General features: G+C 40.9%; 1 protein-coding gene across 3 annotated transcripts in view; it reads right to left on the minus strand.

Annotated features, from left to right (window-relative positions):
- nsfa (N-ethylmaleimide-sensitive factor a) overlaps positions 1 to 12,072 on the minus strand; it is an 82,898-nt gene extending 70,826 nt beyond the window's left edge. The window contains exon 1 of one of the 3 annotated variants that reach the window (XM_004570307.4): positions 11,936 to 12,072. In XM_004570307.4, the coding sequence (XP_004570364.1) occupies positions 11,936 to 11,947 (12 nt within the window). In that variant the 5' untranslated portion in view covers positions 11,948 to 12,072. The remainder of the gene's footprint in view (positions 1 to 11,935) is intronic. The other 2 variants (XM_004570305.2, XM_004570306.4) reach the window with 2 other exon arrangements.
- Positions 12,073 to 17,572: the final 5,500 nt, after the last annotated feature.

Here is a 17,572-nt window from a genome sequence, read left to right on the forward strand (position 1 = left end):
AAGCATCAGGCTTTCAAATGGATTAAAAGTCTGTCTGGGTCTTTGGTTGATTAATAGGCTGGTGCGAAAAATTGCTGCCACACCGCCCCCTCGGCCTGTGCTTCGAGGTTTCTGGTAGTTAGAATGACTCGGGGGTGTTGATTCATTTAAACTAACATAATCATCCTGCTGCAACCAGGTTTCTGTAAGGCAGAGTAAATCAATTTGTTGATCAATTATTAAGTCATGTACTAACAGAGACTTGGAGGAGAGAGACCTAATATTTAATCATCCACATTTCACTGTTTTACTCTTTGGTTCAGATGTGGATACTGTATTGTTCTTTCTTTGTAATTGTTTATGTTTAAGTTGTTTGTTGCTGGTTTTTAGCTTGTTTTTTGTCTGTTTGGGAGCTGACACAGTCTCTATGGAGATGGGTTTTTGGGGGGGTAGCAGGAGGAGAGAAGCTGCAGAGAGGCGTGTAAGACTGCAACTCTGCTTCCTGGTCCCAACTCTGGATAGTCATATTTTGGGGGGTTTAATAAATTTGTCCATATTTCTAGAAATGAGAGCTGCTCCATCCAAAGTGGGATGGATGCCGTCTCTCCTAACAAGGCCAGGTTTCCTCCACAAGGTTTGCCAATTATCTATGAAGCCCACATCGTTTCTGGGACACCACTCAGACAGCCAGCAATTTAAGGAGAACATGCGGCTAAACATGTCACTCCTGGTCTGATTGGGGAGGGGACCAGAGAAAACTACAGAGTCCGACATTGTTTTGGCAAAGTTACACACCGATTCAATATTGATTTTAGTGACCTCCGATTGGCGTAACCGGGTGTCATTACTGCCGACGTGAATTATGATTTTACTGAATTTACGTTTACGCTTAGCCAGCAGTTTTAAATTTCCTTCAATGTCGCCTGCTCTGGCCCCTGGAAGACAATTCACTATGGTTGCCGGTGTCTCTAGCTTCACGTGTCTGAGAACAGAATCACCAATTACCAGAGTTTGACCCCCGGCGGGTGTGTCGCCGAGTGGGGAAAAACGGTTAGACACATGAACGGGTTGGTGGTGTACCTGGGGCTTCTGTTTAGGACTATGTTCCTCCTCACCGTGACCCAGCCGCCCTCTTTCCCCAGCTGCTTGGGGTCTGCCGGGGAACAGCTAGCGGGGCCTACGCTATCTTCGGCTGCACCAGCTACAGGGGCCTGGCTAGCTACAGGTGAATGAAGGGTGCGAAGCTGAGTCTCCAATTCAGTAATCCTGGCCTCCAGAGCTGCAAATATGCTACATTTGTTACAGATATCATTACTGCTAAAGGAGGCCGAGGAGTAACTAAACATCTGACACAATGAGCAGGAAAGTGCAGGAGGGACAGATGAAGTAGCCATGGTGCTAACGAGTCGGCTACGAGCTAAGCTAAGCTAGCGAAACAGTACAGAGACAGTCAGTGAATACTTTGGGTATAAATTAGGTAGTGAGTACACAGAAAGTGTGCTTCGGATAAAGCACGTGAAGATTATACTATGAGAAAAGAATGTATTTAAAAGTTTTTAATTAAATTTCTAAGCAGATAAGCTACTCAGAAACACCACTGTGTTTGAGCAGGAACAGGAAGTGATACTCTACCACAGAGCGAGCAAACACCAAGTGACAGCGCCACCAAGGAGAAGAACTGGTGACTACAGAGAGCACAATCCTCTAAGAGATGAGATCAAAATATGTTTGTTGTCTGTTTGGCTTTGTTTATCACAGTGCCTCCCAAATGATGTATCATAGGGAAAGTTTGGGTGTGCCTTGTGATTTTGTTTGGACCATGCATTGGTACTTCAGTGTACAACTGCACAAAAAGTAATACATGGTAAATTGACTTGTTCTTATATTGCGCTTTTCCAAAATACTTGAGCACTCAAAGCACTTCTAACGACTGCATCGGGAGCAATTTGGGCTGCAGCAGACTGGAGCAGCCAAAGATCAAACCACCAACATTCCAATTAAAAGATAACCTGCTCTACCTCCTGACACATTTTTGCCAAACAAGCTAAAGGAGCAAGTCCAATAACTGTCTGAAGAAGTCATCAAATTGTAACATTGTGGCAAACAAGCTGAAGAAGGTCCTTTTAATGCCAAACATCTGCTCTGAGAGAAACCTGGCCTACTTTAAAAGACCACTGGGTCTGAATCATAGGCAGCAAGAGTATTTGTTGGACTGAGTGAAGGTGTGTAATAAGGCCAAACAGGCGAGTTATACGCAAATAGAGTTTGTTTCAAAGGGGGAAAATGCAGGCACCGAGACAGCTGGCTACATGTAACACACGCTTATAATGAGAAGAAGAACTTGCATGGCTTGCACTTAAAATGACTGGCTGAACAATCCCGGTGTAAATTTGACCAGGACTCCACACAGTAAAAAAATACAGGACATAGAGGTTATTTATAGTTGGCACATCGGATGTTAAGACTCCCAGTCTCTACCATCCTGAAATAAAAACATCCTTCCAGTGTAAACTGTCAAAATGATACAAGAACTACTACAGAACAACACAAGTTGAAAAGTAAGACTTCAGACCAACACAGCACCTATTTTACTGTATGTAAAAGACAGAGTAACACAACCCCTCCAGCAAAAACCCATCTCTGTGAAGGATAGCAGAACACCTTTTTCCTATCCTCGACACAGAGGAAGATTCAGGCATCCAAATAAAAATAAAATAAAATAGAATAAAATATTGAGCTGCATTTTTAATGTGGTAAATCTATAATTTTAGTACTTTAGGGTTCAAATTGCAACTAGTGCATTTACTGTAAGGTGATGCTGTGATATTGCACAGCAGTGTCTTTTGCGTTGCTCCCTGTAACTAGAAGAAAGGAGATCAACTGGGTGCTGCATCTGTTTTCTTTAAAGTGGGCCAAAGGTTGTAAAGCATAACTGTTTGATCAGTAACCTAAAAAAATCCCAGATGAAGACATTTTATGCAGAATGTGACAGAGGAAGTCTTTGAGGATCCCACCTTAATGATGTCTGCTGCTTGGGTGTAGGTGCTAAAAAAAAGTTGGGAGCAGAGGAACGAATAACAGACTGTTGGGAAATGTCTTCAAAGCAGAAGATGAGTGGGGGAAATTATGAAGGAAACAAACAGCTGATTAGGTTGAGAAGGAGACGGAGACCACTGGGAAGGAGATGCACATAATAGATGAGCTGTCATCTTCTGTAGCCCACTCACTTGTTCAGCTGCACTAGTAGGTGTGCGTTTCTTTCTTCCCTTCATTGACTGGAATCAATTCAGCTATTGATTCTGACACAATTAAATCAGTCCTTGAGAGCACCTACTCAGCGCAGGCTGGAAAGCAAGAATCAGCACTGGCAGCAACAGCTAGATTTTCAATTACATACGCAAAATCATGTGTGAAGGGTTAAATTGAGTTTGGTGCTACAAATCATCCGTCCAATTTCTTAACCATTCCAACTGCAGCATATCCCAGCAAACAGAGGCACAATACACCCCCATCCACACCTACGGCTAATTTAGAAGCAACTATTAAGCTAACAAAGATGAGAAAACCAAAGCACTGGAGGAAACCCACGCAGGCACAGACAGAACACGCCAGCTCCACACAGAGAGGCCCCAAGATCCGTGCTCTTTTAACCACTGCACTGCCGCGCTGCCTGATGATACGTGCAACCTAAGTGTTACAGTATCACCCTGACAAATAGCTTCCATAGCATGAACATTACATGTCCAGGTCAGGGCTGATTCAGGATCAGCTGTAAGAAAAGCAAAACACAGTCAGACGATTCTAACACACACTAGCTCAAATCACGAAGCACTATGAGAGTGCAAGGCAGCTCACTCTCTGAGCAGGATTGTATTTTGTAACAGTAATAGTCCTGTATGTTGTTTACATTCATATTCCTATATTGTTTATAATGCAGTGAAAATCAGACAAGAGTAGCATGACAGATATTTCGTTTGATTGCACAAAGGGTAAGTGATGGATAACAGCTCGTTTTATAAGGTTTTAAAGACATTTTTTTGAAAGTTTGACCTTATTTGACCTTGAAGATGAGGCCAGAGGTCCAAAGTCCCCATATATCATTCCCTATATGCCTATATGTTGTCAATTCAAATGATGGTGGGAAGAAACATAGTTTAAATGTCTCAATATTATCACTTTGACCTTCAGATCAATCTGCTGACCTTGAGGTCAAAGGTCTAAGCCTTTTGTCAGTTTTTGACCAGTAAATCAATAAATATGTTGACACTGAAGTCCAAGGTGGATGTAAGCCAAATTTTAATCAGCTGTTAGCATGACTCCACTCTGCGCACCTCCAAAGTTTTATCAGAATTAATTGAAAACTTTTCGAGCTATTGTCTTTATAGACAGAATGACGCGCACGCAAACACTATCAAAAACCTAACCTACTGTATTGTAAAACTGACAATAGTCACATATCATGTTTGGATTAAAATTTCCCTGATAACGGTTTTCCATCACTTTTATGTCTTGGTGAACTCTTGGCCCATGCTCATAATCGCCTACATTTAGTTTAAAAAAAGTCGAGATGAGAAAGTAAAAAGTGCGTCGTCAGCGACGTTCTGGCCCTCATTAGCTGATATGGTTTCAGGATTTTATCCACAAGCTCAGCATAATTCTCTGCTCTGTGATTGCCAAGAAAATTCTGGACATCTCGCACCAATGCATTCCCCGTGCTGATTTACTGAACTCCTTGTCAAGAATCAGTTTACCAACAAACATTGGATGTGGTGTCACTTTTCATAAGACTGAACTTATTTCTTAAATTCTGAATCTCACTGACATTTCTGTCCAGTCATCCTAGTTGTCCAATCCTTGGAACATAAAAGCCAAAAATCAAAAATGGGACATGCTAGACCAAAACGGTTTATACAGTAAATCAAGCAGTATGGTGCATTTACAGTAACTTTGGCTTTAAGTCTTGAGCTTGTGCTCTCTAATCCAGAAGGCTTTATGAGGACCAGATGGCTGGTGAGACTGAATAGTGAGCCAAAGGTCATTAGTTCAATCGGCAAAGGGAACCCAAGTGTCTTACTAAACCATTTACTTCTCTCCAACCATAACCTGACTCGCTGCAAATTGGCACGAAAGCTATTACGAGGCAAAGGCAGAATATTCCCACATGAATTCTAATTTCAGTTTAGCATTTAACCTCAGATCAATAGTCACTTACTGCCTCACCATACTACCCAGGGTCGACACATCTTGTTCTTAAAGGTGATGTAAGGTTTATTATAAGCACTTTGACTGTGGTTATTTATTATTAGTGTAATGCACAACTCTGGGTCCTGCTGCTGACTGGTATTGCCTTTAGTGAACCCAGAGGAAAGGCTCCAATGAACAGCTGTTCATTCATTCCTGTAACCTGTTACAGACTCTGTTAACAAGCTGTATTTTATGGAGAGTTTAAAAAAAAGTGGGCAAACTCAGTAAGTGAAAACATAATGTGGGGTTTTTGTGATTTTGGAGGTCTGGTGTGGATGCATAAACTAAACCTGTATGATATGGGCAAAGGTATTGAGCCACACTTTCTTTTAGTCTTTACACACCTGATCTGTATTGTCAGGCTAGCAGCTGTGTAAACACTGTGAGTTCAGCATCACAGCGGGAAACCCATAGTTGTATCTTTTTTTGTCATTCCCGCCTCTAGAGCAAAGCCAACACAGTGTCAGAAACAGGAGATGAATGCTGGGCTTTTACAAATATGCTAACTCGTGCCAACATCTGGTCCATTAAGGATTTTTCTCTACTGCCTTCTAACCTCAAAGCTGGATGCACTTGAATAAAAATTGCTTGCTGACAAGCCACACGAGCTTTCCACGTTCTGGGCTTAACGCGTACATTTTGCTGGATGACTGTGCACACTGTAAACTGCTTTCATAGACTTTCTGAATGTTTCGCAGACAAAATCTTTAATGGTTTCTGGCTGATTATAAACAGGAGATGTGGCATTCATGGACTCCTGAACAGCAATCCATCGGAAAACTCCAAAATGCTACAGGCAGCATTTTTCTACCCTCAACAGCAAAGAATCAGAGAAAAGCTGAACCAAGAAAACATATGAGCTGATGTGTTGCAGTGACAACAGTGACAACAGTGATAACAGTGTTGACAGTGCGATCTTCCTATATTATGGTCCCGGTGTATGGTTACCATAGTAAACATGTGAGATATTAGAGGGCATAAGCGTTCTTGTTTTTATTGACTAATCGTATCCATATCTCAAGTTTGCATGTACTTATATTGAAGTATTTATTTGTATCTTGGTCACCAGTGAAATAAATGTTAAGGCTCTTAGCAGACCTAGCAAGTTTCTTTGATAATTTCATGCTTGCTAGCTTGTGTGGTAATATGCTTTAGAACAGGATTCTCTTGCTGAGACTGTTGTTGATGCCAGGACCGTTTCAGTTTGGGGAACTGTTTGCTTTGTCCTGATATCCTCTGACAGATGACTTTATGCCCTGAAACAGTACAAACTGTGCTGGGCACTTCAGAATGAAGGGTATACGAGTGAGTGCCAGCTGGGGACATCAAAAATCATGCCTGTGGACACTTCTGACAAGCTGGGTGACCAGGGGGGAGGACATGCTATCTCACACACACACACACACACACACACACACACACACACACACACACACACACACACACACACACACACACACACACACACTGCACACAGACTTGGGGAAATGTGATACATTACTAAGTCTGGTAAAGGGAAACATGATAAGCTTTGTATTCATTTGTGGAACATGCTCTAATGCAAAGACACTGCTCAGTGCTACAACAAAGAGGTAGAAGATAATGAATGCACAGTAATGATTAGAATGTAATATAGACAGCAGAATGTTTTCAGTATTAGAGCACGGTCATTGATTTCCTTTTATCTTGTAAAACTAAAGTCAAAAAATTGTGAAAAGTTTAAAAATTTTCTGATGTGAATTTGAGGCCCAACGTATATATACACTGGAAGCATTAGATGTTTGTGAATAAAAACATGCACTGTAAAAAGATGATGATGCTTCTAAACAAGAAAAGAAAGAAAGAAAAGATTCTGGGTTCAAACGATTCTCAGGAGAAGACAGCAGCAGGGAGAATTTCAAGGTTTCCAGGAGTTGAAGCTTTATCGGCATCTAGCTGTGTGTATGTGTCAGGTACAATAGTATCTTAGATTATTGCATATTCAGTACTGGTGACCATTTTCAACTCAGAGTGCACTTGTTGCCAAATGCAGTGGTCTGATTGGTCAGATCTGTTTATTGAGCTGATAAAATAAATACTGCAAATTGGTCCTTTAAAGTTATGTGTTCAGTGTAAATGGCTGATAAAGAACAGGTGAGTTGGCAGAAAAAAATCTAATGCACAAAATATTAATACAAATTTTATGTGTCAGGTCTGTGAAGGTCTTAAGATTTAATTTTTTTTTTTTACACTGAAATGTAAGCTAATTCTTCATGGCTCGAGAAAGGAAGACATTTTTCCTGGTGACAGAGAGCTAGTTTCAGTCTTTTAGCGTGATTTTAAGGATGTAACTCTTTTACTTTATGCACTTCTTTTAAAAATAAATTAACTGGAAACATCAAAAACTCAGACAGATGCAATCTTGTTTTGTCAGTTTACTTGGAGAACTGAGGTTAGCACAATTAGCTTGCTAGCTAATGTGAAATAAGAAGCTGCTTGTTCCCTTAACAGATTTTTTTTTAAAAAGCATTGCTTCATAAAAACAGCTAAGAACATGGAAATTAAACTAGCCTCTGTTGTCAGAGTAAACTCCAAAGAAGCTGTTTGACAGGGAAAGGTTTCTCTAAGTGTTAAAAAAATCTTAAGAAGCTTTGATTTCTGCTCCCTCTAAAAATGTTTTAGAAAAATTTCCATCTTGAATTTTTATGGTCTTCATGGCTTGTCAACTTCATTTGTATTAGTTTGCGTTGGTTTTGAGTCTTTGTGCAGTTTTATTGATCCTTTGTGCTCATTTTGTGTCTCCATAGTCGTATAGGCTTGAATAGTTTGTATGAGCCTCTTTGTGATGATCATCCATGTCTTTTTGTTCTTTTATGCTCTTTTTGTCTCTGTGCATACAGGAAGCTTTGGCCACACAATTATTATTAAATGATGCGTGGGTCTAGCTCATGTTAAGTTGTTAAAATATAGTACTATGAATTGTTGTTATATACAGCAATATAATGACAAAAACACATTAATAACACGCAGGCAGATTCCTCATCTAAATCATGATAAAAATAAAACCTGTGGTCATTTCCATGCAGTGTTGACTGAGCTCCCTTGAATGCTGAACCTCATAAATCAGGCAGCAGTTGGAATGTAAAGACATGCTGATAGAGTAAAACGACTGCTGGAGTATCAGAAAACAGTCCCACTGAGGGAGGAGGTGCTTCCACTTTAAGTGTGATGTAGCAGTCATGTTTTCCACTGACACATGAAATCCGGGCACACGCAGCTTGAGGCTCGTTGGATAACAGCACCAAGCTAATGGTGTGTGCTTGTGCTACTCTCCAGCTTTAGCATGCAGAGAGGTGATCAAGAGGTTAAAGAGGTTATGTTAAAATACAGTAAATGTACCAGCACAAGGCACACCCTCAATCAGAAGCACACTGGGTTTCACTGTTTTTAGATGAGCACAGTGAGAAAGTTGTTGTGTGGAATGCTAAGGCTGTTAGCACCTTGCATCATGACTCGGCAGACCACCTGCACTTTTGTGCTGATGAGTCTGTCTTCAACTCAAATTAATACAAGCTCTGCACTGGAAATGAAGCTGCACTGCACCATTTACATGGTGACGTGGTAGGATGGGCTTTTTTCAGAAAGCCATTGTGTCGTAGACTTTGTAAGTGACTTGTTGGTTTGATCCATTTGCCTTCTGGCCAATGGTGACATGAGAAGGTTTAAACCTTTCTCATATTTGTGTAGTATGTAGCCAACAGCTGATGTGCTTAGCTCAGCACAAAGCCTGGATGCGGAGTTGGAAAAATGAGAATTGTCCTTTTAAGAAGAACTTTGTGCCAGGCTAAAGACCTATTTCATAACATCCATTTGACATTAAAAATAGGTGTTAACCATACTAATTAAAGTTCTGCACCTAAATAAAGCTGGACCTTCATTAATGCAGTTGGTAACACCACTGTTTACCTAAGATTTCATGTTAAAACAGCAGAACCTGAGACATTAAGAATCTCCAGGCAATAACTAATAAAGGGGACTTCTTATATTAATTTCAAGTTCCATATTTTATCATCTGTGTCTACAGAAGTTGCTTATTTATCTCACTGAGGAATCATGTGACTGCTAACTGTGTCATTAACTTGCCCGCCATTTTGGATAAGTGACAATCATGGTGACAATGTAGAGTGAGTGCACAAAGTCCCAGAGTCATGCAGGCCTACAGACTGATCCACAACCATCTGGCAACCACTGTCGGTGAGGCAAACACCTCTCTGCAACTGCTTTGGGTTGCTGGCAGACTGGTACAGTCACTGGAACATGCTGGGAATCTGTGATTGCCTATTAATGTTTGCAGACAAATACATGTCTTCCATCCAAAGTAAAGCTGCCCCAGCAACCTTCCATATGAATGGAAGACATCAGTTTGTCTGCAAACAATAATAGTCAAGCGGAAGCTATCATATATAAATCATAAGGAGGTTTTTGGTACAGACACTCCAGCGACAACTGGTGACCGTCAGGAACCACTCTCCAATAGATACACATTTCCCCTTGTAACTAGTAGTTGTATCACATCCTATATGGTGGAAAGCTCTTGTGTAAAGTCCACATAATGTTGCATGAAAAACTTCTATACTGGGATGCGATGCTGCTCCTCAGTTCAGTGTTTCCTGTAGGGTAGGGTTTGTGCTCGGTCATGGACACGTAGCAGCGTAAGAGAGTGCGGACAAATAGTCATTACTGGCTTTTCAAGTCCACTTAAAGTTTGCCTGAAGTGAACATGTGTAAGTTAGCATCATAGTGTAGTATCTTGTAAAAAGGTCTTCGCAGTTACAAAAAAATGACAGACACGCATGTATCTAGTGATAAAATTCTGTCACTCTGAGACAAACTGACTTACATGATGCCAGATGTCAAATTTATCTTAAACTGGAGAGCTGGTGGGACAGACTCAATGCAAATAAGCTGTGGAACACTGAGAATACCCATATGGAAAAGAAATAGTAAAAACTTATATGATTTACTCATGAAAGTGGCCACTTTCTCATTACTTTCATACATTGTTTTAGTAAGTATCCAAAACATACAAGCTTCATTATATAATTTTTCAAGGGATCTTATATCTGTTTTCACTCTTGTATGCTTTTCATACAAGTTTCACACAAGACAGATACAAACTTTATAAGATTTATATATATCTTTTCCATATGGGTAAGGAGTGAAACTCAGTTAAATGAATTTCAATGTTTGGGTTATTTATGACACTGCTGATCTTAATTTCACAGAAATTAACTTGAATTATTTTTTGTAATTGAAACTGTGCGGCGCCTGCTCAGGGCAGGTAGAAAACTTTCCGATTCGCAGCATGTAGGAGAAAAAAATCCCCCAAAGTTGATTACATGCAGACAGCTTAATATTGCCATCGCAATTTATACTCGATGGTTACGATAAAGCCATTTTAACCATTGTACGTGGACAAACGAACACATCGAGTACATTCGATATATTGCCCTATAATTCACCATTATAACAGTGTAGTCTTGGCACTTTCTTTTTACACAGTGAAAACAAATGTGATAAAACGTTATCTGGTAAGCTTTAGAGAAGAGCTTAGTCTGACTTGACTAACCATGTCCACTGTTTGCCTGTTTTATGCTAAGCTAAGCTGAGCAGCTGCTGGACGTAGTATCATAGTGATAGTAGGTGTCAATATGTTTCTCCAAAGTCATACATGGAGTCATGGAGGTAAAAGAGGCCTGGAATAATGATATATATACATCCGCAAAAACGAGAACATCTGTCAACTGTCGATATTTATCTTTTGTGTTGGCTAAAAGTTCAGAAGCCCTGCAAACAGTATTGTTTGTTTACAAAGATTTCTCTGTTGGCTGAGGACAAAGGGCTAATAAATTACAACACAGACACAGAGGTGTTGGTGCTAGCTTTTCTCAGTATATGCCACCCTAGTGACCAGGTTGCTATTTACTGCGTTGCATAATAAAGGCAGCAGTTTGGGGGTATCAGGGTTTAACCCAATAATTCCTCCTGCAGTACCAGTCCTGGTGTTATTGCCAGGTGTGACCTGTATAACTGGGGCTGTGTGAGAATGACACCGGGCCACTAGGGGAAGCTGAGGCCGGTTACCTGATATCATCCTCCCTCCTTTTCGACAGGTTGCACGCAACCTACATGTGCATATGTAGGTAGGTTACAGCCCACCAGTCAGCCGTGCTGCTCTGCTGCTTCACACCGCATCCAGCGCTCCCTAACGCCAAACACACACACACACACACACACACTGGAGCACGTAAGGCTGTTTTCACCCTTGTCACCAAAGCACCACTCTGCGCGTCCCACACAACACCGTGCACCCTTCCACGCATCCACGAAGCTTCTCAGTGGTCGCTTTTCACGCAGTCGCGTCAAGGACAAGCAGAGCCCAGGATTAAGCACCGAAGCAGCTGTAACGGGGTGGGGGGTGGGGGGGCTGGTGGCGAACACACCGTCCTGTAGCAAATTGCTGCACAAGCTACGCGTTATCACACGGTGTGAAATAAACACCAGAGTCCGCAGTCGCGGTGACATTCAGGTGCTCCGTGTACCGAGACCCCTGACAGTCCGCACATACGGCTCGTCCGACATTTTGCTCTGCGGGTGCGCTTCTTTCATTACCAGCCACGAGCCGGACTGAGAGCGATTTGTTACAGGAATAAACGCAGCGCACGGAGCTTACCCGGGTCGCCATCTTCACGGTTGCGGTAGATCAGGGGCTGCAGTTTGAGTCAGCGGCACACAGGACAGCAGGGACGGTCAGGGCGAAAGGATCGACAGCAGATGGGCTTATAAGCTGCGGCGCACTCGGCTCTGATTGGCTGATTCGAGCGGAAGCGGAGGGAGACGTCACCCTACTCGTCTGGCTCTTTGAGCAAAAGTGGGTCTACATTGTTAAGGGTGGCATCCCGATGGATAGCGTTTGCATATTTGGCACGCGCACATATATTAGACAGTTTCTTTTCCCTTTTTCTAATAACAATAATGTGAACTCTCTAAATTCTAAAGTGACTTTCAGTGCAGTAAGTGTCATCCCGCCTCCATTCATCGGCTTTTTATTTTTTGGTAAATGAAACCAGAGCCTCAGATTTCTGCATGTCAGCACCACGGACAGCGCTCTGCCCCACACGCTGCTGAACTGCACCACCCCACGGCTGAACTAATTCAGCACCACGGACCGTCCAGGCTGTATGTTTGTTTGATCGCTTAAAGGTCCTGACAGCAGCTGAGACTTGCTAAAGCGTACAAAGTTAGAGCAGGAAGAAGCAGGAAGCTGAAGAAAGTCTCAGGCAACGATGATCGGCTAACTTCTGTGTTTACATTAAAGAATCATATTGACACAACAGATAACACTCTAACATAAACTGGACATTAATGTAGGGGTGTTTTTAAATGATTATTTTTACTCTAATATTATTCCTGCAAGATCTCTTAGCTAACTAGCAAAAGCACATTGAAACTCAAAACTTAAAAGCATACTTCTATTCTATTCTGTTCTATTTCATCAAAAGTTGGGAAGTTGTGTAAAATGTAAATAAAAACAGAATATAATGATTTGCAGATCTCAAAAACCCAAAATCTTTATGACAGAAAGCAAAGAAACCACCTGGGAAGGGACCATTGATGCTCAAAGGTCTATATACAGATTTCATAGCAACATCTGCTCCCATCCAGTGACGCCTCTTTAAGGGAAGGCCTTGAATATGTCAGTAAGACAATGCTAAACCAAACACTGCATCTATTATAGCAGCATGGAACAGCCTGCCTGCAATGCAGACTTTTCACCAACTCAAAATATTTGAAGTGTCATAAAACAGAAAACAGAGCCAGGACTGCTGAGCAGCCAGAATCCTCCATCAGACAAGAACGGCACAACATTCCTCTCCAGCAGCTTCTCTCCTCAGTTCCCAGAAGTGGATGTGCTGTTGTTGAAAGAAGAAGTGATGCTGCACAGTGGTAAACATCACCCTTCCCAGCTTTTAGAGACACGTTGATGCAATCATATTCAAGGTGATCTCTCATTAAAACAATTAAACCCTTTAAGGCAGTGGTTCCCAAACGTTTTTTGCTAAGCCCCCCTTTGCTTTACAAGAAAAATGTTCGACCCCCCCCCCCCCCCCCCCCCACACACACTCACACTCATATTTTGCTCCATTGCTGTTTATTTAACACCTCAAACATTTAGTAAACAATTAGGCAAATACAAGTAATTTGCAATAAATCACAGGCAGTAATAAAATAAACTACTAACTCTTTTACGCTGCGTCCGCACCTACACGGGTATTTTTTGAAAACGCAGCTGTTTTGTCCACAGGTATACGGCATTTCGAATCACCAAAAACGCAGATTTTTTAAAACTGATTTTTGCGTTTACGTGTGGACGAGGAATACAGACTTCGTAACACAATGTCAAAGTTATGTGCCTTTTTCACGTCATGCTGTGGCCACGTTATTGTTTACATGAGATGAATTGCAGAATGGCAGATAGAGACAAAATACTGTTAATCTGACTGTCTGCAGGTTTTACACGCTTACATACACACACAGTTACTGTCCCTCCATTTACAAAGGCAGAGGTGTCACAGTGTGATTATTTTACTGTAGTTTTTTTTTCATGTGTAATAATATTCAACATTGCTATCAATACATTTTTCAAAAAAATGCCTCTCTGTGCAAAATGGGTTTAAAAACATAAACAGCTGTGGGATCCTGTTTGTCCGGTATTTGAACCGGGGAACAAATCGTGGCAGGATCAGCCTGATATTATTTGTATCCCACTGTAACTTTACTGTATAAAGAGCTAACACCTCCAAAATGTCAGGAGTAGTTAGTCATTACAACAAGTGTTTGTGAACTAAAAATCAAGAATGTGAGATTCTGTGCTGCTCCCAACACAGGGAAAACCAATTCTGCAGGGAGACCTACCTCAGCACCTGTGCAGGTGAAACCAAAGGGCAGATTTGCTTCACCATATTTTCTAGTCTTTGGTTTAGAATGAAGTTGGTTTGGAAACATATTCAGCGATGCTTCATCTCCTGCTTTGCGTTTGTGTGGGCGCCCCAAGCATGTCCAAGCATTTGTTTCTTTTGGGGGTTTTTTCTTCCCTTTTCATACCGCGCCCCCCCCCCCCCCTGCAATGGCTCTGCGCCCCACCTAGGGGGCGGCCCCCACACTTTGGCAAGGTTTGCTTTAAGGGAAGAAGTAGAAGATTGTTACTGCACTTTAATTACTTCATTTCAATCTTTAAGTTTCCAAAATTTTGAGTTTGACTCTAACTTTGATCAAACATGCGTAACTTCTTCAGCTGTTGAGGTGGAAGGTTAGCTGACAGAGTTCAGTTAAGTTCAGTTTAAATGTACAGAATTAGACTCGTCTATATTCACTAGTGTTTGATTCAGATTCAGACAACTCCACACTTTATTTAGTTATGGTGATTTATTGTTAAAAAAATGGAATCACAAAGTTATTCCTGCCAGAGTGGGGCAACTACACTGGGAAAAGCAACTGATTGGGCTCCTTTGTTTTCCAAGCATTCAAAGGAAGCAGGTCAGAGGTTACATCAGCTGACTTATGTACAGTCATATTGTGTCATATGAGGTCTGTTCTGTAAGTCTGCCTCGTTCTTCTCTTTTCGTCTGTTTCTTAGTCATTTTCTCACCATGCAGGATCTAAGGACCAGTTTGGGCCTCCATCCTGGTGGTGTGAAATGTTCTTCTTCAAAGATGGTTGGATGGTTATCCTCTCTGGTTCCTGTAAGCACAGAGGAAAAATAAACTCTCACGAATAACAGTTCACCTGCACTCACGACCAGCACCTACCTGCATCTCGCCTACCTGACCATTCTCCACTGCCCTTCTTCTCACTTCTTGTTGATTATCTTGGCCTGCCTGCTACCCCACCATCACCACCTTAAAGAAACAAACTATATTTCCATTTAGGCTCTTGTAAATAATCTATAGACTTGCTATACTCACCAGACCTAAAGGTCTCTTTCTGTGAATTTCATAGCCTCTTTAATAAAAGTTGCAAACGCTCCCTGGTGTCAAATCAGGATTGAAATCAGGATGCTGTGCTGTGTCTCTTTCTTAGACAAGTCTCTGGTAATACCTTGGGTCTTTTGTCCCTTCAGTTTAGTGTAAAACTAGGTCTGTAGAAGGACTGTATGTACTATATGCTCAGAAGCCTAGCAGCTGTTGTTTTTTTGTTTTGTTTTGTTTCTCGCTTTTTATCAGACTACAGAGGTTAGTATGATCAGTTTTTCAATTGAATATAAACTCATCAGAAACTACGATTAAAGTTCAAGTATTTAAGTGTTTAGCATTATCAGTACGTTTCTCTTTATGTCAGATGTATAGAGCAGAATAATCAATGAATTGAGGGATTTGGTATTAAAATTTTTATCACCAATAAAAATTAAACCTGCTCTTAATGACTCTCAAGTGTCAGGTTAGGGAGCTAGTGAGCAGTAATTGCATTTTTTCAAAATTATTATGATGCTCTTCCTCCCAGCTCCTCTTCAGCTGCCTCAAATGTGCAGCTTCAGAGACTCTCTGCTGCCTTTCTGTGGTCCGAGTAAGAACTGTCTCAATGTCAGTCATAACACCTGAACAAAATACAGAACACCATGCTTGTAAAGGTTTTTATATAAAGTACCTGTAACAGTTGATCAAAGTATTCTTATTTCTCACATACATATTCATACATCCACATAGTAACAGATTGCAGCATCAGCACTCTAGTAACACTAGTAGCCTTGACTTTGTTCACCAAAGATTCTTGTTTACACAATATGATTCACAAATGAAAAGGAAGGAAAACCAACTTCATCATTAGAAGCATATGTCACACAATAGTTTTTTTCTTTTGTTTTTTGTTGTTTTTTTGTCTTGTATGTCTCGCAAGATAAAATATGGCACATGGTTATGAGTTAATCAATGAGAGCATGAATCGGAGGGGGTGTTATCAACTCATACTTTCATTCTCCATTGCAAGAAAAAGGTTCATTTAGAGGACGGCTTTCCTTTACCTTCAGTTTTCTCTTTCTTTGTTGTCCCTGCACAGCTGACAGGCCTGGAGCAGGTGGAAAGTGGTCATAAATATTTTGGTAATTTTACACATTAAGAATCATCACTCCTAACATCAGTGTCAAAATCTGACACTACAAGGGTACTGAATACAGAAAATAGAATATTCAGTGTATCAGAGAACGAGTAGCGCTGACCGCTTGTGAAAAATCACGGCTTGTTTAATGATTGTTCAATCACAGCTTAGCAACTGTAACGCAGCACAAAAGGTCTTTCAAGCTTTGGGTTTGTTCACAATGTGGAAAGACGTATTTCCAGAGTTTAAGGTGGTTCCTTATCGGTGCCATTCCATGACAAATGAGTTAAGGTGTGTTTCTCATCGCTAACATAAGATACAATCATTAGCTTAACCAACAGTTGTTACCTAAAAGGCCAAGCAGCTAATTTTTTAAATAATGCAGTGCCCCTTTTATCACTAGCACATCCACTTAGTTGTATATACACTATCTGTGACGTTGATCCTATCAGAGTTTAAGCTAGTGTTAGCAGTGTTGTCCATTAGATCCAATAACATTTACTGTAGCAACCCTAGCTAGCATCACCCAAGATAACGTCACATTTAACAGACATCTTACTGTCCTAGCATTAAAAGGAAGAAAAAATAAGAGTCCTATTGACATTATTCCCTATAAGGTATGAACTGAACAGACTAAGTTGATAAGACCAATGTTTTTATTTGGTGAAGAAGCAATCTTTATGCTTGTTAGCTGTAGCCTTTGTCTTCAAGCATGAAGTTGTTTGTAGCAACCAGTTGCTTCATTAAAAGCCTTTTCATATCTCTCTAATAAATCAATAACTTTTTGTATCCGCTTGAGTGTGTCTGTTCTTAAAACTCTTGATAAATGTTCATCTACTTCACCCTTACTTTTGGTGTGTTTTGATGAACATACTTTGGTTAAAGGTTGTTTTGTAAGAGACTACCAGTGACGAACAAACACTGGCAACCACAGTGACACCTAATCCCCATTTAACAGAGCCATGGGTGTTGGACAATTACATCTCATTAGGAAACCTGTTGTTTTGCTTTCCCTGTTTCAATTTAGCTGTTTATTAGCAACCATATATGCACACTTTATCCATTAAGTGTCAGCGATAGGGTTTCTTTAAAAAAAATACTAGCCACTAAAGCAATAGCTCGCTTCAGCTACTGGTTTATTATAGTGACACAAACAAGGCAAATGCTATTGTTAGCATTCACAGTTCACCTCTGCATTTTACAGACAGAATTCATTCCA

The sequence above is a fragment of the Maylandia zebra genome, linkage group LG4 (assembly GCF_041146795.1).
Source record: "Maylandia zebra isolate NMK-2024a linkage group LG4, Mzebra_GT3a, whole genome shotgun sequence".
Classification (NCBI taxonomy): Eukaryota; Metazoa; Chordata; class Actinopteri; order Cichliformes; family Cichlidae; genus Maylandia; species Maylandia zebra.